The 22,385-nt window shown below is 39.7% G+C and overlaps 1 protein-coding gene across 2 annotated transcripts; it reads left to right on the forward strand.

The window, feature by feature from the left end:
* The first annotated feature begins 1,511 nt into the window (after positions 1 to 1,511).
* On the forward strand, positions 1,512 to 21,351 carry LOC118311530 (dual specificity protein phosphatase CDC14AB-like). 2 transcript variants are annotated; one of them, XM_035635491.2, is made up of 14 exons: positions 1,512 to 3,698; positions 4,452 to 4,542; positions 12,074 to 12,149; positions 12,312 to 12,404; positions 12,499 to 12,578; positions 14,403 to 14,469; positions 14,858 to 14,920; positions 15,712 to 15,799; positions 16,019 to 16,249; positions 16,376 to 16,514; positions 17,442 to 17,664; positions 17,846 to 17,928; positions 18,229 to 18,369; positions 18,446 to 21,351. In XM_035635491.2, exons 1-14 carry the CDS (start codon positions 3,653 to 3,655, stop codon positions 18,492 to 18,494), a joined length of 1,470 nt encoding a protein of 489 aa, XP_035491384.2. In that variant the 5' UTR covers positions 1,512 to 3,652; the 3' UTR covers positions 18,495 to 21,351. The 2 variants fall into 2 exon arrangements, with proteins under 2 accessions (XP_035491384.2, XP_035491386.2); XM_035635493.2 differs by lacking the exons at positions 1,512 to 3,698; positions 4,452 to 4,542 and adding an exon at positions 10,623 to 11,604.
* Positions 21,352 to 22,385: the final 1,034 nt, after the last annotated feature.

Consider the following 22,385-nt stretch of genomic DNA (forward strand, 5'->3'; position numbering starts at 1 on the left):
TTTTTTATACAATTTATTGTTTTAATAGAAGATCTTTGTAAACATGGAGTGATCCAGGGCTTGGAGTTTTTGGTTTATGTTTTCTGTTAATGAACAAGTGGAAAGCATTTGTCAAATATGGATTTAAATTAATAAATGTGAGATAAACTAGTTCAGCATCCTGATTACTGAGCACCTCCTCCCATGAGACTTCTTTCGTCAAGGCTACAAATGAGCATTCGTTTCTCTGAGAGAATTTACAGCATTTAATCCTCTCATCAGATTTATTATGTGGAATAGTTTTGGTTAGGAAAAGCTGGAAATATTGGAAAATGATCAGAAATATCAGTAAGCAATAATCCAGAATTGATAATATGCTCAAAATAATTTGTAAATATATTGTCAATTAAAGTTTCAAATGTATTTGTTATCCTAGTTGGTTTGTAGATTAGAAGATAAAGGTAAGATGCACAGAGAATATTGAGGAATTCAGATGGTAAATTGGAGTAACATTTGAGAAGATCAATATTAATGTCTCCAAGAAGAATGCATACTTTTCCCCTTCTTACTTATCAGATAAATGCAACCAATTATAAAAAAAAATCCCACCAAAAGTACTCAAACTTGGTATTTCTATAAAATGCTCACCTTAATTTTTTCTAAACTATTGCTAAGCTCTTACCTCTCAATAAATTGGAAGCTGAAAAATAATTTCAACATGGGGACCTTGTTTCTGATGTCGCTGAGATCTCAGCAGTTCCACCAAAGACATATTTCCCCTCCAAACCTCTCACATGGTTTCATTAAAAAACAACAACAAAGAGATCAAATGATCTTTCACAAGATTAGAGATAAGTTCAAAAACTAAAAATAGATTTATGTAGCAGAAATCACTATTTCCCCTTTCTTCTTCCATTAATCATCTAACAAACGCACAAATCAGTTTTACCAATCTTATAGTAAAATTAGATAAGTCACAGAGGACATTTTTTTCTACAGAACTAGGAATCATAAATATATCCTTTTTCCAAGCTTCTCCTGTATTTGCATCTGCAACATGCAAATTAAAGGCTTGTTTCAGACCTGATATAAACATTCATCTCAGGTGATCCAATCACATGTCGACAGTTCTAACCCAAGATGAGAAAAATGACACAAAATGAGATATTATTATAGCAGCAGCTGCCAGGATATTAACTTCCTGGCAGCTGGTGGCTCGCATTTAATAAAATTGCTAAATTTGGAAAATTCGGATAATTGATATCATATTCAAGCTAGAGATGCAAACTCTTGACTGATGTATATTTAACCTTTATAAAAAGCTTAACAAGGACTTTGAAAAGTGACTCATATATGTTGCATTATTTGTCTCCTATGCATTAATATGACAGCTGTCTGGCTGTTGGCTTGTTTGTCTGGAGGTTGAGGTAAGACAATATTGACAGCCACAGCACAAGAAAGACAGACCAGACAGGTACTAATGGAGGCTTAGTTTTAATACCCTTATCATTTCACTTGATGTTGTGCTTTAGTGGAGCAATTTCCCCAAAATACATACATCAATAGTCAAATGACACAATGAATCTGGGAACCAGACCCTCAAGTTTCCCAGGACAGTTGTCTGCTCTAGCTTTGACGAATAATAATAATACATGGGATTTATACAGCGCTTTTCTAACACTCAAATAGCTTGACTTGTTCCCTCTAAATCAAATCAAGACTGTATTTTTAACAGATGTTGAGTTTATTTATCATGGCACTGTTCAACCAGGAAAAATTAAACAAGTCAATCACTGACATGCAGTGGATGCTTGTTTTTGCCTCACTGGCAAACCCTGTTAAGTAGTCCCAGCAGATGTTATTATGTGAAGATCAGCAGAGAGCAGCCTTTCACTAGAGGAACAACTCCACGTGAGAATCTTTAAACTTCATATCATCATAACATTTCTTCTGAGGCAAACTGGAACAGAAGCATGCCTGTCAATAACATCACATTTCATCTGCTTTTCTGAAATTAATTGAAAAGCTAAAGAAGAGCAGGAAAATGAGAAATAATTAGTTAAAACATTATCTGTATATATTTTACAAGGTAGTTTGTGTCTCAGATGATAAGCTTATGGTGTGGGTGATCTCAGCTATGACCCGCCTCACTACCTAACCGGCTGTTAATCTGACTAACTCCTCTAATTGGCTAACCAGAGGAGATTAAGCTAAAACCAGGAATAGGACTACATTCCACACATACAAAGATATGTTGGCAACCAAGTTCGAGGTTAGTTTAAGGTTAGCACATTAACAATTCAGTTAATATTCTATTTTTATCACACATTACTCCACTCAGACAGAACGTTCCACTTTGAAATAATGATAAAACAATTACCATTAACATTGAGAACATTAATTTTAATCTGAGTGAAAGAGGGAATACTTATAGTTAAGTCATTAAATCCTTACAACCTGTCTTACTTTTGTCGTTATAGAGCATTCCTATTTCACGGCAGGTTAAAACCTAAGCTTGCTGGGAAACCAAAGAAATCTATTTATAGGCAGGATTAGGTTTTACAGTAGTTCAAATAAATTTGTCACTTGATACTTTCTTCTACATTACCATGTGAAATCTCACACTGTCTGACCACATGAGGTGTTATAATTAAATAAGAGTAAGTTGGCAGCTATTAAATGACAGTGGTACTAGCTAAAGGCTAACAACAGCATGCTAACATACTCACATGCTAAGTATGGTTTTTCAGCAGGTGTGGTGTTCACCTGATGCTGATGGGCAGGTCAATGGTTTTAAAGGTTTTTGGTCATAAGAGTATTGGACAAAATGAAAGTTTCACCTGATGAGGACAGTAGATCATGGAAAGTCAAAGATTCTCCAAAGTTATGTCTGTACTGAGAATCATGACAACTCCCCACAAATGTGTTGAGAAATAAAACTCAAAACCAGACGTCAACCTCATGGTGACCACAAAAGAAAGGTCAGGGAGTCACCAGAATCATTTGAATCCATCATTATTATATCAGCAGCTGCCAGGATATTAACGTTGTGGCAGCTGGTGGCTGTATGTAATAAAATTGCTAAAGTTGGAAAATTAAAGTAATTTACATCATATTCAAGCTGAAGATGAAAACTCTTGACAGATGTATATTTATCATTTTAGTTTAAGGGTTATGGATGGAATTAGGTGATTGTGTTTGTGCGTGCGTGTGTCCATAGTCCAAGCATGTGCAGAGCAGCACAGAGATTAGTGCTCTCTCTGACTGCACAGCTTGGTCGCTGTCCTTATCTCTCCGACAGTTCGTGGTAATGTTCCAGGAAACGTTTTAATTTAGACATGGAGGGACTGGATCATTTGTGGGAAACTATTCAGTTCGAGCCGAGTCAGTAGACCTGTGAGGGAGAGGAGCTGTTTTATTTCACTTTGGACCTTTTTACGACAAAGGAAAGCTTCATCAGTCCCGGACAGTTTGTCTGTTAAAAAGTTATTGTGACTTCATCATGTGATGATATGGATCTGGTATTATGAAATGTTATACTGAACTCTTGAGACATCTCAACTGGCCTAATAACGGATAACACAGAGAAAAAACATTTTCAATTTGATATAGACTGGAATAATACTATAATTTACATTAATCTGACGGGGATCGTCACTCCATAGCAAGTCAAATGGCAGAGGAGTATGAACATTCTGGTGCGTCAGAATTTATTAAAGGTAAGTTACTCATGGATTTATTTTATCTAATAATGAATGTAATGGATCATCGTGAGTATGTTAGCATCTACTACAAAATCTAATCTCACAAAAAACTTAACAAATCTATAAAGAAAAAAGTAACTTTTTAAAAACATGGCTTTTACTAATAGCTTCGTGAATGATTTCTCATAAATTACTAATGCCTGACTTTTAATGTAACCATTAAAAAAGTACAACTTTTAGGTTGCCAGGTTGTAAGGCAGTCTATGATTGTAACCTAAGAGATATTTTTATCTTGAGGTATCAAGGTATTTTCCCAAAGACTCTTATTGTCTGTCCATTATTACCAAACAGGATCAAGTTTTGTACCACATACACAGGTGTTTTTAAACCTTAATTGTTATCTCTATGAAAATCTTATAATTGCCTATGTAAATATCTGTTATAATAGCTGATTTATTTGTAGCTACACAATTACATTTATACATATCGGTAACAATTGTGTAGATGGTACAATGGGTTAATGGGGTTACACACAATTATGTGTAATCATTCACAAAGCAATTATTAAAACCAATGTTTTTTAAAAGTTACTTTTTTCTTTATAAAATAGTTTGAGATTCAAGTTTGCTCTAATGGCACCAGTCTAAATGTAATATTAAACTGTCACCATGCTCTGTGCCCAGACACAAGGCCGAAACCTGTCAATTATGCAATTTCATCTGTCTCCTTGTCCTCCTGCTTGTCTGTCTGTCTCTGTTTGTGTCACAGACCGGCTGTACTTTGCCACCCTACGTGTCAAACCAAAGAACACAGCCAACACACATTATTTCAGCACGGATGAGGAGTTCATATATGAGAGGTAAGCCTCTGTGTGACAGTGTCACTGTCAGTGACATTCTCAGAATATAATAAAATGGAGAGCAACTCAGAATTGCAAAGCACCTCTGTCACAGACGGCTCTTTGGAAGTGGAGGACTTCCTAATCTCCAGAACCCCCGAAGTGTGCATTAGTGTGATGGAGGACCATGGTGGTCCCGAGCAGCTCAGTATGAGCTGTTCGCTCGGTCACAGTTCTGTCCGAAGTTAAGTTAGGTTGTAAATTAACTGTAATTACCATGAATATTTTTGTAACTCTTACATAAAATGTCCACCAAATGGAGATCGAAAAACTGCCATCCCTACCAATTGTGCCCTTGTGTGCAGACATGGCAGCAGCCTGTCTCCCTTAGATAGTTTGTGTTGTAGGGAGGAGCCAAAGGAAACACTACACAGGAATAAGACCAGACTACAGTTTGTCTGTAAACACGATTCCCCATGTCTGATAATTTACCATTTGATTAGAGGTCATTAACTTTAACATAAATCTCATTACGTAGAAACACTTCAGACAGTCGACTCGATGTCAGCATTGGCCTGGAACTTTCCAAGACAGTTTGAAACACTAGGTGGCATTATAAGCCATGTTTAACCCATGAAATGCGAGATTGAAAAATTTTCTTAAGAAATGTGATTATTAAAACCACCATTAATGTTTCATCACAGTACAGTCATATAATTTAGTATGGATGCAAGTGTGCAGTGACTAGGATGATGAAGGTTAAATACCACTGGGAACCTTTAGAGGTATTTTTGAAATCCATGCCTCAGCAGGTCGGCAGGTAGCATATTGGGCAGGTGGTCATGATATCCCTTTTTTCCTTTTGATCCATTCCTTTATGATGTGGCCTCAGTACTGCCTTTGTAGTCCACTCCTTTGTGAGAAAGCTCTTTATGTTGTTGTTGAAATAAGACATTTGTTTGTGTGGGAGGTAAGTTACTCACTATGAATAAATGAGTACAGTCTGCCCATATCCTAGTAAGAGTGAATGAATTGACTTGAATCAGAGCAAGCTTATAAAGGAGAGGTGTGTTAATTTGAATAGCAGTATGTGAGTGAATCCACTGAGGCCCATACATGTTCGTGTCCACTTTTTATGATCCCATTGTAAGATGTAGGTCAAGAAGAGATCAGTGTGCCCTTGTGATGGAAATGGATTTAGGACAAACACAGTGTGACGCCAGTCAGACTGGACACTCAATCATTCCGGTCTACCATTTTTACATCCAGTGTCTGCAGTAGATAGTGTTTGACCTGGTATTAGTCATTAGCCTAAAAAAAAAATAATAATAATAATGCACTGAAAAGGGATATTTGAGATAAAATAAAAGCTCAAGGCTTTATTTTAAGTAACTTACATTCCACTGCTGTGTAGGAATATTCATATGCATTTAATGCAGGCTTTGTAGGCTTTAGTTATCAGCAGGGTATGCCAGTCAGATCAAATACAGAGATCAGATTTTTATTAGTGACACTTTGGCAATGCTGAGGGAAAACTGTTAATAGATAATGGAATATACTGTACCGACATGGAAGCACTTGGTTGACATGACATGCATACTGTATGTGTACTTATTATGGAATGAGACAGGGACGGAAACATTCCAGAACTTTGATAAAAAAGAGCAGATTCAGAAATTAAGAGCACTGAGAGGATCAGTAGCTGTTGGCAGCTGAAGAATACGAGTAACTGTCTGATGTTAGCCTTATTATATTACGTATCAGATATACTAAGCAATGAATTTAGTTTTTTTTAAATGGCAATAGTCAAAATGTATTCATTTATATTTTATTTAGCCAGGAAGGTCCCACTGGATACGAGATCTCGTCTGTCAGGGAGTCCTGGGGTCTGTACTACAAAGCATGATTTGCGGTTATCGAGGTAACTTGGGTGACTTGGGTAACTCAGGGGTTACCCAAGTCACAGGCCGCGGCAGGTTACCGATCAATTTTGGATTAATATCCTTAGGAAGCCTGTGCAATTATGTAGCTTCCTGACATCCAACAACCGAAAAGCGTTTCCTCGACATTTTCTAATGCTGTTGTATTTTTAGGCTGACTTGAATGATTCCTTTTTTTATTTTAGTTGTTGACATTCCACAAGGTGAAATGAAAATAATATGAATATTATTTTCATTTCACCTTTACATGTCACTTAAACCAAATCGACCTGCATTAACGTTTCTTTTCCTATCATATTGAAAATGTTATTTAGTTTTGACGATGTTGCTTGTAATTAACAACCCCGCCTCTTTCACATGAACGCGCTCGTTACTGGACAGGAAAACCCAGGGTTGACTGAGACAGTTAATATCCAGCTTCGTAGTTCAGGTTATCCAGGATGGTCAAAGTTTGGTTAAGTCAATCAAGACAACAAAAACATATCCTGGGTATTTTGAACTCGCTTCGTAGTAGAGGCCCCCGATCAAGTAAGGCAGCCATTACACAAAAAAAAAGAAATATAATAGAAATATTCCTGATTTGACCGTTAGCTGATTTTGTGATAGTAATAAAATGTCTAGGTTAGGTCACAATCAAGGATTACCAACAAATTTCTGGCTTCATGGGTGCATTACAGCATTTTTTTTGGAAGTAATTTACACTAGAATGGCAATCACACCACAGCCAAGGCCCAACAGGACTATTCAATTCAATCAGGCCACACCACATTGCACAACTCATAGATACCAGTCCCCTAAAGATGCTAAACATTTTTTTTTACCAAGAACCATACATTATTCCCTGTGAAATTGGTGCAAATGTAAGAATGGGTTCCTTCTTGGCCAATAAGGCTGGTATCCCTTCAAACAAGTTTGGGTGGAAATCTGTTCAATAGCTTGATGATTCTGCTGACAAGCAAACAAACAGACCGACAAACAAACAGGGGTGAACACATAACCTCCTTAGTGGAGGTAATGAAGAGGAGCTCAGACATCTGAATGCCCTGTATGTTTTCAGCCATAAGCAAGATCAGCATCCACTGATTTTGGATATGGATGTCCACATATTATGGAAATAGTTATAAAGCAATTAATTAATCAATGACTAATTGTATGATAAAAAGTGGCATTAATAAGTGTTTACAAATTGAATTTAATCATCTATAAATAAATAGACTAAATTACAAAGTTCATCATGATTTTATAGTTAAATGGGCAATAAAAAGCTGAATTATAGCTGAATGAGATTTAAAAAACAATAAATTGTTCAAATTAAAAAAGGGGTAAACAAAAATAACATGAAACAGCCAATAATACAACATTAAAAAACTAATGAATTGGTTGATGAATAATTTAAAAAATCCCTCTGCCCTATCCTAAAGGAGATAGAAAAGGAAGGATTGAGGCTCCATTCCTATGCATTTAGAGAATCCGAACAGCTCTTATCATGGCTGCTGATCAAATACTTCCGGGGCACGTCAATATTTCTACAACTTCCTGTGCCAATTTGACAATTCGACCGGACCCTCTGTCACATAACAGCTCACGCTGCAGTAGATGGGCTCCAAGCTGGTTCCCTGACACATCCAGATATTAAGCCTGCTAGATATCTGAAAAATGTCGGCGAGGCCTCGGTGAGTTGATCGCATAGATGGTAGTTCACAAATAGCGACTGAGTGCCGATTTGCAAGGCCCGATTTCACGCTGATTTTCCTCCGACTTGCTGCAACTGCAGGATTTGTCCTCTGAAGAGGATCTTCAGATCCTCTCAAGCTCAGTCAGGTTGGATGAGAACCGTCGCTGGACAGACATTTTCAGATCAGAGTTCTGAAAAACACAAACATATTTAAGTTTAAAATATTTAATTCAGCATTTTGGTTGGAAAATGACATACTTATTACAACTTACAATGGGTTAAATATATTTACAGTTGGATAGTTTATCAAAGCCAGGGCGTACCCTGCCCCACCTGTTCTAGATAAACAAGCCATCTACGTATGACAGGCTCTAATTTGTTAATATACCTGTTTGCATTTCAAGGCCGAGGCCATGTCATTACAGCACTGCCACTGTATCACCACGCTCCAAAAATAAAGTCCAGAGTGTCTCTGTCAGAAAGAGGTGAGGTGTTGTACAGTCTAATATCTTGTGGAAGGAAAAAAACTTCGGATAAGAACCGGAATCGATTAAATTCAAACGATTTAACATTAAACAAATATTTAGAAGTGAAAGTACATCTAAGCCCAAAACGCCTTGTTATTGTACAGCATTAAAAAGCCCTACACTCCTACTATTTGAAATATGTCCTGTAGTGTAGTATAACAGTTAAGAGTACAGTAATATCTACCTTGCAGTTAATATACCGTGATATATACTGTTACCGTCCGTGCTTTAAGTTAACTGACATTATGCTGGTCTGGCAGTGAGTCCTACCATTAGCCAATGTCAGCAATCGTACCAAGTGTTTGCCTTAAGGCAGAAAAAATTATTAATTTGTTTGGGTTGAGGGTGGATCACACCCGGATTTGGATGGTGTCAGTGTCGATACGCGCACCTCTAGTGTGTACTCACTTTGGCTGCTGGAGGTGAAGCATCCAGTCAGTTTTCTTAGCTGGATGACCGACTCTCCAACAGGTACTGTTGAAAGCTAATGAAAGAGAAGCAGGTCATTATTTCCACTAGAGATTCATCAGGATATTTTTGTATATGAAAGTATAATTTCATAGTGCTCACTCACTTCAGGTTCGTATAAGAGCTCCGAGGCTCTTTAGTTTAGTTTCACAAACAAATCACTATGGTCTTACCTGGTACTGGTCGAAGTCTAACAGGCATGACAATGACACAGGCAGCCAGTGTCCAGGGCTGCCAGCCCCCTCAGCTGTGTGTTCATCATCTGGCAGGAGCATGACATATGTTTAATGGAGCACAGAACATTGCAAAATAGGAAACACAAATAGCAATGTAAATGTTAGTCACTTCCGCACCTTCAAAGTATTCTCAAAGCCCTGAACAATATACAAGTGTCCCACTTCTCCCACACTGTCCCACTTTTAGCACTGGTGTCTTAGAAGATCCCACTTTTTATGTGAAATAAGCCATACCATACAAAACAATAGAGAACAGTCTTGATAACACACCAATAAAACAGAACAATTTTCCCGAAAAATTAGATTACAGATTTGAATGTTAAAGTACACATGAATCTAAAAATAATCAAATTTACCTTAAAATTGCAAAAAATAAAACGTTAAATTGTCAGTGTGGAATTAAGCATTTATTTAATGAGCCACATATTTAATAATGGAAAATTATCGTCATTTTACTTAAATTTGTATGTAATTTAAGAAAACAAAAAAATACTGTATAAATAAAATAGTAATTTTTCTGTAAAATAATGAGAAATAAATGTTATTATACTTAAAATAACAGTGGGGTTGTTTAATTTACATATAATGTCTGTAATTTTACAGACAATTTAAAAAAAACAGTTATTTTCCATAAAAATAGGATTTTTTTATTACAGTGTACATTATATTTTACTTGGTAAAATGGACTGTACCGATATAGTACTTTTCTAGTCTGAAGGACCACTCAAACGCTCGCAGTACAAGTGACAATCACCCGTTCACGCACACATTCATACAGTGCTGCTATAGACGCACTTTTTCTGTCACATTCGTACACTGCCGGAAGAGCCGTCAGAGGCAATGTAGGGTTGTGTCTTGCCTAAGAACTCTTCGGCATGCTGACTATGGGATGTGGGGGTCGAACCTGAGACCCTCCGGTTAATGGATGACCTCTTTGTCTCCTGAGCGCAAGATAGAGTTCATAAACATTCGTCAAATAGGCAAAGAACAGCTTCGAGTTTTTGTTTTTTTAAATATATAAATTCAGGGAGTAAGGTGTAGTCTTTAAGTAAATGTATTCATATACTTTCCAGGCCATTTTTTCTCATGATTCAGTGAGTCCAAAAGCTGTGAGTAGTTACAATAGAGTGAGCCACAGAGACACCCAGAGGACATTCTGCTGTATCACACATAACGTACAGTGTGACATCTTCGTGTGGGGCCGCACAAAAGAGGCGCATGACCTGCGCCTCTGTCAGGTCATGGATGGAATACAAGCTGTCAATCTCAAACTGAATCCCGACAAATGCCGCTTCCGAGTCTCAGGGGCCTCATACGTGGGCCACCTACTCACCGACCAGGGCGTCAAGCCCGACCCTGGCAACACGGCTGCAGTCCGTCTGATGACACCCCCGGAGGACAAGCATGGGCTCCAGAGATTCCTGGGCCTGATAAACTACTTATGTGGTAGGATGTGGATGGGAGTTGGCAGGAGCACCACACAGCAGCATTCAACAAACCTAAGGAGCTTGTCACCAGTCCTCCTATGCTGCAAGTACCTCAATGAACCCCTACCTGCGGTGCTACCTGCAGACGCCTCGCAGCATGGACAGGGCGCCGTCTGCCCGCAGAACAACAAGCCAGCCCTCACAGAGACTGAGTCACGCTACGATCAAAATTGAAAAAAAGGGCTTCTGGCCCTCGTTCTATGAGCGTTCTACGCCATGAGAGATGAACTCACAACTGATAATGGCCTGCTGCTCCGTGGTCAGCGGTTCATCATTCCCCACTCGCTGCAGCATAATTAGGTGCAGCAGCTGCATCAAGGGTCACCCTGGCCTCGGAGCAACAAAACACAGAGCCGGGGGAAACAATGTTCTCGCCCACCAGCCAACATGATATTGAAAGGGAGGTGTCCGGGTGTGCAACCTGCAATGCTCTCAAACCGCACCAGACTAAGGAGCCCCTTCAACTACACGACATACCAGACCTTCCGCGGTCACTAACCAGTGCAACACTGATATCCAAGCTGAAACGCCACTTTGCCACCCACGGGGTACCACGGCAACGAATGACTGACGATGCTGCGTCATTCGCAAGCAGGGATTTTCAGGAGTTTGCCCATACGTGGGACTTCAGCCACATCACCAGCAGCCCCCACTGCCCCCAACCAAACAGGCTCGCTGAGAGGGCTGTGCGCTCAGCTAAACACTTGCTGATGTACGCAAAAACTTCAGTACGGATTTCCGCGAGACTTGGTAAAGGATGGGCCAAAATACAACCCACTACATTTTGGGGCGGTCAGGTTTTATAAAAATCTCTTTCACATGTGGTGATCGGTGAAAAGAAAAAAAGACGCCCCGTTTCTCCAGGCAATGATGCAAGGATATTGACTTAAAAAAGTCTGGCGTAATTAGGGGACTGATGAGTGTGAGCAAATTGGTGCAGACCTCAGTTCTGGTTAAGTCTGTCGTCAAAAGATTTCCCACAGATCTGCCACACAATCAGTTTCTTTTACAGTCTTGAGCAAAGTAGACATTCTGAACTTATACAAATCTTCGAATGCAAACTTATTCCCCATGTGAGGCTTTAATGTTTGAGATTTTCGGAATATTTCTGTCATGATATTCTTGCCCAGATTAGAGATAAATGTAGTTGTACATTATTTGATACTGTCAGCCTATAGAATAATGCGTAGTGAGTGACATGTGTCACTGTGCATTGCAGTTTCTATGCCGACTTCGGGCCCCTTAACCTGGCCATGCTGTACAGATACTGCTGCCAACTCAACAAGAAGCTCAAGGTAACAAAGACCTCTGTTACCGGCACTTAACATGCAGGACGTTCATTTAGAAAATGTATATAGACTACAGAGTGTGTTGTTTTATAGTCAAGCAGCGACATGCACAGTGCTGCTGCTGATGGTTATGTCTTTGTCATTAACTTCTCTGCTCTATCTCCTCAGTCGTTCACAATGTCCAAGAAGAAGCTGGTTCACTTCACCTGTTCTGACCAGAAGAAAAGAGCCAATGCTGCTGTCCTCATCAGTGCCTACGCTGTAAATATTTCTTCATTTACCTATCAAGCAATCTTGCCATCCTGTCTGTCCATCTGTCCTATATTAAATTTACAGTATAACCTCTATCCTGTAGGTTATCTATTTGAAAAGAAGTCCAGAAGAAGCCTACAGGACTCTACTGTCAGGAAACAACACAGGCTACTTGCCGTTCAGGTACACACACACACACACACACACACACACACACACACACACATTGCGTTTTTACAATCAGATCAGTGACCTGCACTGTGATACATTCTTTGTCAGCTTTTTTTCTCCATCCAAATGGTTTAAAGTCAAATGGGGAAACACACAATGGGAGGATGTACACAAAATAAAACTGAAAAAGACTGAAATAACCCCCAGAAAGGAACAAATAACTTGGCAGATGGGGACATGTCAGGTAGGCCTAGAAATATCTTTTGTCCTATGTAATTTGACTATAAAAATAAATACACAAAAAACTGCTCTAAAAAATCAATAAGGTATCTCTATGTGGCCCATGGATATGTTCTTTCTCTATAATAATGAACATCTTTGCCAGCCATTATTGAGGTATTGCAGGATACTCTTATGTTGACAGGTCAGAAACAGGACGCGGTTTGACGGACGCTCTCTGTGCTGTGCAGACGGAGAGAAATAATTGGATTTTGAATTTGACATATTTGTTGATATGTGGTTCCGTGCAGGGTACGCGCTTTCATGTTGTGTCTCGGGAACGATAGTTCTTGCTCTGTTAAAGTAAACGTCGTACGATGTACAAAAACTAAAGAGAAAAATGAATAAATGACTCTATATAACATATTTACATGTTGATTAGATGTTTCAAATCAAATAGGCTATGTGGGGTTTTGAATGGTTAATGTTGAGTCACCATGCAGCCATCAATTCATTTGCATATGAAAGTCTGATGATGTTGTGATATCAAATTAACTGTAAACACATCCAACATACCAATTATGTATCACCATTAAGAATTTAACTTACAAAACGTATTACTTCATTAAAGATTTAATTTATTTTTAATCCATCATGAACCCAGGTTATATTTGCTCCACTTCAGTCCACATACAGTAAACTTACATGTTACACGCTCATCAGCTCGTTTATTGGCCAAACTACATTTTACAATATTCAATACAGTTTGGTCTTTGACAGTGACGTTAGTTTAAATCAGGTTATTTATAAATATAAGTGAAATCAAAAAGTTTAAGTGCATCCTATTTCACAGGACAGGACTGTAGGAGAAGACAGTGCTGCACTGAAGAGAAGTCTTGTAATAGTTGAATGCTCTCAGAGATCAACCATGGAATAAGCTCTTATGATACATCCATGAACTCAACTCATGGCTCAGCTCCAGCCCTGAATTTAGCAGACAGCTGTGGAGAACCATGAAAAATATCAGGATTAACACTGCACGCCTAAAAAAGAGAAGACATGTAATACAAATATACTTTTTAATATAAACATGTTAAGAACTCATTTGTAAAGCCCCAGTAATAACTTTATCCACAACGTTGTAGTTATGTCACATACAGCATCAGTATGTCTCAATAAAAATGACTGAGGGATAGAATGAAATCTTGTGGCCTAGTTATGGTTTGTTGTGGAGAATCCAATAATCGCCATCATGTTTGGGCAGCGCTTGATATCTAGTTATTATTATAGATCAATGGACTCGGGACACGGAGCCTGAAAATGGGACAGTCCCGGTCAAACAATGTATGGTCCCCCTAGTTACAGATATCAGGTTTACTGTGATAACACTGCCATATATATAATATGGAAATCATGCTGGCACTAGCCTGAGACTCAAAAGCAAAACCACTCCTCACCCCACCTCTAATCAAGTATCAAACCAAAACAACCCCTTTTTATTAATCTTAATCTGTCTTTGATCTTTTTGTCGAACATTTTAGGGCAAAATTTGGATTGCAATAATCACAATTAACAATAAACAGATGACAGTATTGTGTGTGTGTGTGTGTGTCACAGGGATGCAGCAGTGGGAGAGTGCTCCTTCAACCTCTCTGTGTTTGACTGCTTACAAGCAATACGCAAGGTAAACAACAAGCAGGACTGAGACTGAGTTAGTTCATTGAGAAGCACAAATTCTACCCCAACACACAGTGACTCTGTATCGGCAGTGTGAGGAGTCTGCTACAGTTTATCCATTTGTCATCTCAGAGGAAAACCCACTTGTATTATATCATGTTTAACTGATGGAGTATTTTGTAACAAGAAAAAATCGAACAGCTGTCCTGAAAACAAGTAATCTCTGTTCACACCAGAGGTCAGAGGCTACCTACTTTGTTGTTCAGCACTGTGCTTATTCTTAATGCTACACGCTTATAAATGGTTAAAGAGAAAAACAGAGGTCATAAGGAGATATTGTTACATCAGAGTATTAGACTTTATTTACCCCTCTTCTCTCTGCATCTCTCCTCCAGGCATTACAGTATGGTTTCCTGGACTTTGAAAGCTTCTGTGTTGAAGAATATGAACACTACGAGGTGAGGATACTTGTAACATAAACTGACTGCAACAATAATACAACTGCGTGATGTGACTGAAGGTGATGGGGCAGTCTGGTTGAAGCAGGAGGAGGGCTGACATCACCTGCGCTCCTATCTCATTCATAGAGGTCAGAAGAAAAAGATATGTGCTTTTGTTTGGATCGTTCGAGACGGACCCGGCTCAGCCACTTTAGGACTGCACTGATATGTTGCACCAAACATACATTTACTTGAACATATTTAATATACTTCCATATCATTATTCAAATAATTATACCCCGGCCTAAATTAAAGGGGTGTTTGGGAGCAGAGCAGTATAAAAGAGAGAAAAGCAGCATTTCCAGCTATTTCCTCATCTTCTGCAACAAGAAACATTTATGTAGTTAAATTAGGAATAATGGGAAGACTGTTTTTCAATTACAAGGACCAGTGTGTGCAGTCTGCACAGTAGTGATTGGGCAGTGCAGCCACGGTATAGAGGCACCTGTCTGACCATCGCAGCTCACTTTTGGGAGCTGGCATGTTTTCCATCTTTATGAACAGTCATTGGTTTCTACAGTAGCCTGAAAAGGTTGGATGGGGAGGATGAGGCAAGGGGAAGTCAATTGGATAGAATCTTCACCCTCACCACTAGATGCCACTAAATCTTACACACTGGTAATTTAATAGTAATATGTGATGCATTGTCCAAGTTTGATTGATTATTACATCATATATATTATGATATTTTTTTAGTTATGTTTAATTCTGTTATACTTGTTGTCATTCTGTTATCTCTGTGTCTGTAGCGCGTGGAAAACGGGGATATGAACTGGATAATTCCTGGGAAAGTTTTGGCATTCAGCAGCCCTCATCCTCGCAGTAAGATAGAAAATGGTGAGTCAAATTCCTCAAAACCCTCCCTCTAAACCACTGGTTTATGCAAAAAAAAATAATCAAAGGGTTGCACAATCCTCATTGTTACCTACTCTGTATCTTTGGTTGATATATATCAGTCTGAAACAAGGTATATAATGGAAATGTTCTATGTGATTTATTGATACTACTGTAAGTCAGTGCTAATAAATCACTTTTTTATCTTGATTATTTACCCAGGTTATCCTCTCCACGCACCAGAGGCATACTTTGCATACTTTTGCCAAAACAACATAAGAGCCGTGGTCCGTTTAAACAGAAAGTTGTATGACAGCAGGCGGTTTGAGAATGCAGGATTTGACCACCATGATCTCTTCTTCTTGGACGGGACCCTACCCTCGGATCTCATCATGAGGCGCTTTCTGCATGTGTGTGAAAGTACAGAAGGGGCTGTGGCTGTGCACTGCAAAGGTAAGAGTGGATTTGTGTGTGTAATGATTTCTGCCAAAGGAAATCACATAATATATATAGAGAAGTCATTTGTCTATTGCTTTTCTCTGATAGCCTTCTCTCTTTAAACACTCTATCCAAACACAGCTGGCCTTGGCCGTACAGGCACTCTCATTGGCTGCTACCTGATGAAGCACTTCCGGTTTACAGCAGCTGAAGCCATTGCTTGGATCCGAATCTGCAGACCTGGATCCATCATTGGTCAACAACAGAACTTCTTAGAGGAGTGAGTCCTTAAGTTGAGTCCCCATGCAAATGTGTCGCAAACTTTAACCAAAATATCAGAAAATCTGCAAAGGAAAAGTCAAATGTATACGTATGCGTACCAATCGACTACAGTTATGCAAATTTCAGTAGTTAACTCTTCGATATAAGCATTTAGGTGGCGTTAATCCTCCGGTCAGGTGCCATTATACACTGCAGAAGAAGAGAGCACTATTAAAAGAGGGCCAATCAAAGGTCAAAGGAATGAAAACTATGAATGTATTAAAGTGATGAAAGCTTGTTGACAGAGAGCATGACACGTTTCTTTCTTGTATTAATTCAAAGAACATTGTAGGCTCCTCATTGGTCCACACATCATGATGGTTTTTTCGTCCGCTGCCGTCTTTACTCTCTCCTGGACGGGAAGCTTGAGTGACAATTAGGTCATGTGATTCCTGTATGTCATCATTTATTCGCTGAATCTGTTTCTATTGCACTCAGTCACATTACCTTATATTCCTTATATTGATACACAAACGTTCCCACCTCTGTAAAAACCTTTTTCTTTTTGAAAATTCATTCTTTTTCCACAGAAAATTCAGATCAGAGATCCCCTCCTCCTCCCCTTCCCTCCCCTTTCTGATGTTTTTTCCACACAAAAACAAACTACTAGTCATTATCCTACTTTGAAAAATACAGATACATTTTTAAGATATTTTTTCAAGAGCAGCTTCTGCAGGACACAGAAGCTGCTCATTACTTTACTGAAAGGCTCTGATATTTTCAGGTGTTAAACTGAGATTTGAAGTGAACTGACACACTTTCACTCTTCAGTAGATGAATGTGGAGGCAAACTTCTGTGAAGTAGGGAGACTGTTCTAAATCGTACTAAATAAGAGTTTGTTGGGTTGAAAGGTCAGTGTTGTCTGTCGTCTTTGTGTGTGAGTAGGAAACAGCACAGTCTGTGGGTCCAGGGAGACGTCCACCGCTCCAAACAGAAACTGGTTCAGCAGAGGCTGAGTCGGAGGCAGCAGCTACAGCAGTGTCAGCATCAGCCACTTCACCGCCCTGACTCTGAGGGAGGGACACAGGAAACCATGTCCTGCCTTGTCTCAAGCATGGATGACCTGTCAATCAACACCAGTCTCTACAAATCACACAGCATTGATGAGGTTAGGGGAGGGACTTTCTGTTAACTGTACTATCGCTCACTTTGGAGCATTTAAAACGCACATTTAAACAGACATTTGACTGATCATTTGATCACAAACTGATATCACTCTCTCTACCCCACCCCCTCTCTCTCTCTCTCTGTGTGTGTGTGTGTGTGTGTGTGTGTGTGTGTGTGTGTAGAATAACTGCAGAGAAAGCAGTCTGACGCAGGGCGACAAACTGAGAGCACTGAAAGGAAAGAGATCAGTTTCAACCTTTTCCAGGTGAACAGCTGTGTGTGTGTGTGTGTGTGTGTGTGTGTGTGTGTGTGTGTGTGTGCAAAAGTCTTCTTCAATAAAGCAAGAAGTAAAATAGACAACAAAAAACAATCCAATATGTCCAAACGTCCAATAGGTACATGGTTGCAGGTATAGGTGGACGTGGAGAACAGCTCTTATCATGACTGCTTATGAAATATTTCAGGGTCATTTCATTCCGTTAGGAACCTTCCAAAGCAAATTGGACTATTCGGTTGTAATCATATTATATATCAAGATCTGTTGATTCCTCTGTTTCTTATTCAGGTTAAACCTGTCAAAGGACTCTCACTGCCCCATCCTCCCACCCCCTAGGTCCACTGTAGCTTCCCTCTCCGTCTCATCCCCCTCCTCCTCCTCTAAGAAGCTCGTGCGAAGCTCCTCCTCCTCTGTGACACATATCAAGAGGTTAGTGTCTGTCTCTTTTTTCTTTCTTACCAACTGGATCTAAACTGTACTGAGTGCTGCTTATCTCTCTCCCCAGCCCCTTCAGCCTCAGTCTGTTCAGCACCAGGCCTGCTGTCATTCACTGACTTCACAGTAGAGATGAAGATGATGATGAAGTCAGAAACCATACCAGGGGCCTGTTCCAGGAAGCAGGTTTTGCTAAAAAGTATTTTAATCTTGAAAAGAGGGAAACTCTGGGTTTTCCGTTCCAGAAAGCGAGGGAACTGAAACTTTAGGGTAAGTTACCATGGTTACTGACCCAGTGAAATGGATCAATATGGAGGCAGAATTAATTCAGTAGCCTCACGTCAGAGGGGATGTTCTGACCCGATGCTTTCAGTCCCTGGCGCTACTTAGTAGAACTTTAGCATTCTCTCCCAATCTATACCTTATTTCAGCATTATAATATCCCGGACATGCTCCGACCAGATCAAAGTCTTTGCATGCCCTTTTTTTCGAACGTGAGTTTCTGTACAACAAGTTAAAATAGCCATTTATGTTTTCTTTGTTTAACATGTGGAATACGACTTACCTATCTGCACTATGTTCTTGTAATTCATTTTCAGCTGCAGCCACGTTATTTTTTTTGCCAGTGGGATTGGAACTAAATTACAAAAGAATTCAATAACATCGCTCTTTTTTCAGACGCGAGCAACAGGAATCGAACATCGGCCTCCTGCGCAGCGGACAGTGTCACTAACATTATACCAGCATGTTAGACAAGATATTTATGGAGAAAATATAAGATTGTTTTAAATCATTTGATTATTGTTTTCAGTCTTACATGTCGACTCGGGCAGTTACTGTCTCCAACACCAACTGTCTCTCCTCATCAGCTGCAGCTGATGTTCCTCTTTCTTAGAATGATCTTATTTTCTTATTTTTTGCCATGGTGAGTCGTAGTATCGTAGCTCCGTTGATGTTGGCTTTTTATTTGGCGGGCACACGCGTAACTCTGTGTGAAAATAATCAGAGTTGATCTAACTAACTCAGAACTGCTTTTCTGGAACCGAAAACTGAGTTTACCATCTGAGAGCAGATCAGAGTTCAGGTTTAAGTTCAAAGTTTTTTAAACCTGGAATAGGCCCCAGGTCTCCACCAACATGCTGTGGCTGTCTAGGCCTTAAACATTTTATCAACCCTGACATTGGCTTCACTTATTTGTCAGACATAGTCAAAGTTTTTTTTTGTAATGCAGGGATTTACAGAAACAAGAGTTTTGTAGATTGTAGAATCCACTTCAAATGAAAAACCATTTGAGATGGTTAAAGGGCCACATCATAGTTGTGGATCATTCATCAACGAATGGGATTGGCACCATACTTCATCTTCTTGTCTCCATAGTACAAAAGAGGCATATCATATGCTGTGCAATTACAGGACATTAACACAACCTTTATAGTGAGAAAATTAAAACTTGATTACATTTAAGCCGACAGAAATCCAAAATCATTTGAATCATCTGAATTTGCTCTTGCATTAGAATTTTTCACATCAGCTGCGTACTTCATGCTCCATATCCACTGGCTCATCCATCCATTGCTCAGCTACCAGCTCATTAGTAACACCCAGCCATATATGTTCAAGCGTGCTGCGCAACGGCATGGCCCTTATAACATGACACTTCCTAATACATGTCTCTACGTTTATGCCATTTTGTTGTTTTTTTGCTCCTTGGATTTTGGATGGATGGATCCTCTATTATAAATGAATTGATGACCACTGGAGGTGAACACACCCAATAACCACAGCAAATCACATCCTGAGTCCTCCAGCAAAAAAAATTCATACATACAAGCAAGGACTCTGTTTACTCATATTGGATATCCATCCATCCATTAACAACGCTTTATTAGGTAACGGTTATAGAGCGGCTGGAGCCAATCCCAGCTGACATTGGGCGAGAGGCGGGTTTACACGCTGGACAGGTCGCCAGCATATCACAGGGCCACATACAGAGACAAACAACCATTCACTCTCACATTCACACCTACGGTCACCTATTGAGTCTTCAATTAACATGTCCTTGGACTGTGGGAGGGAGCCAGAGTACCTGGAGAGAACTCATGCATACGTGGGAGAACATGCAAAATTTGAAAACAAATTAATATAAAATATAATGACCTACATTGGACAGTGCTACTGTAAGCACCTCTAGTTAACTGAAGGTACACTCTGGTTTTGTTGTCAGGCAGATGCTATAATGTGTTCGTTTGACTCCTTGTATTTACATCTCAGTATCAAAATAGAGAAATTACATTAAGAAATATGGAGAGTAAAGCATGAATCCATTTTAAGGTACTTTTATTTAAAAGTGGTGATTCATCTCATGGTGAGTGGTTAGTGAAAGTCTGGGTGTGGACTGCGCAGTTTGTGTTTCAAAGGACAGTTTGTATCCTTTTAATGTAACACCGTGTTCAAACAGATATTTCTGACCACAAAAGAGGGATTTTTATTTGAACTGTTTAGTCTGAACAGTTTATATATAAATCAAATGTATCAAATTTTAAAAAGCACAGAAACATTAGATTAAATAATTAATAATTAATAATCATTTTGGTAACCACTGATGTTGTTAATGAAAGACATTTTCATTTAGTTTTGTAGTCGCATCGAACATTTCTCAGTTCTGTACAAATGCATTGAGGAAACTTGCTTTCTCTTTTTGTTTCTTGCCGTCTGAATGCTTGCTATTCAAATGCTGTTTTGTTTAGAGACAAAGTTGTTCTAAAGAAATCTTTAATGAATCGTCAATGAAGTTCGTGTCACCATCACTGCTGGTGTGAGTTGTAATGTCTAATCACTGGAGAGAAAATGGTTGTCTTTTGTGATTGTTTTTGAAATGAACAATAAAAGTTGCTGCTTTATTATGAAGGTGTACTAGTAGATTAGATGAATGTCTCTTTCATGTCACTCTTTAATAAATAAATAAATAAAGTCTTACATGAGCACCTGAAGCAGTTTTTTTGGCCTGTTTGATAAGTGTTTATGTATGACAAGTGTCTTGCCCTTTTTGGTAACATCTACACGGATGAATGCAATTACTTTCCAGGAGTAAATAAAATAAAAAACAGCCCTGGAGAACTGGGCAGAGGACTGCCCGAAGGCACGACGGGTAGAGAGCAAAGGGGCTCAATGGAATGACCCGGAGGCCGAGCAGACAGGCGCAGCAGATCTGGAGTACGACCAGGCGGTCATGCAGGCGCCGGAGCAGAGGTCGGCTGATCTGCCAACAGGAGGATCTGAGGTTGGTGCGGCTACCTGCTTGGGGTCAGGCCCAGTATCAGAGGTCGGCTGGTCCGCCGATGCAGGATCTGAGGTCGGCAGGACCGCAGGCTGGGGGTCAGGCAAAGCAGCAGGGATCGGCTCTGTCTGAGGATAAGAGGTTGGAAGACCGCTGGCTTCAGACAAGGTGCAGGGGTCGGCCAGACCACCAACGGAGGATGAGGTGCGGGTCGGCCTGCCGACTGGAGATGAGGAGCAGAGGTCGGCCAGACAGGAAAAGGCGTTGCGTCAACCGAGACCCCCGACGCAGAAACAGGTGTTGCGTCAGCCGAGATCCTCGGAGGTGGGTCGCCCAGTGCACCGCACAAGCTAGAACAGCCACTGGATGTGGAATTTTACAGGAAGCCAATGCAGCGATACTAACAATGGAGAAATATGATCTCTTTTTCTAGTTCCTGTCAGAACTCGTGCTGCAGCATTGTGGATTAACTGGAGGCTTTTCACAGACTTATTGGGGCATCCTAACATTAATGAATTACAGTAGTCCAGTCTAGAAGTGACAAATGCATGGACTAGTTTATCATCATCCTTTTGAGATAGGATGTTTCTAATTTTCTTAATATTGCACGGGTGAAAATGGTGGTTTCACCTTCATCTCATAGTTTGGATTTTACATTTTCACTCTGTTCTCAAAAGTTGAGACATTTGGGGAAAACACAAAAAAGCCGGGGGATGGGTCAACAGAAGCTCTT

The sequence above is a fragment of the Scophthalmus maximus genome, chromosome 5, assembly GCF_022379125.1.
Source record: "Scophthalmus maximus strain ysfricsl-2021 chromosome 5, ASM2237912v1, whole genome shotgun sequence".
In the NCBI taxonomy this organism is placed as follows: Eukaryota; Metazoa; Chordata; class Actinopteri; order Pleuronectiformes; family Scophthalmidae; genus Scophthalmus; species Scophthalmus maximus.

Coding starts and splice junctions, on each gene's coding strand:
- LOC118311530 (XM_035635491.2), top strand. CDS start 3,653: ATGGCAGAGGAGTATGAACATTCTGGTGCGTCAGAATTTATTAAAG. Junction 16,515..17,441: donor CAACAGAACTTCTTAGAGGA/GTGAGTCCTTAA, acceptor GTGTGTGAGTAG/GAAACAGCACAGTCTGTGGG. Junction 17,665..17,845: donor AATCACACAGCATTGATGAG/GTTAGGGGAGGG, acceptor GTGTGTGTGTAG/AATAACTGCAGAGAAAGCAG.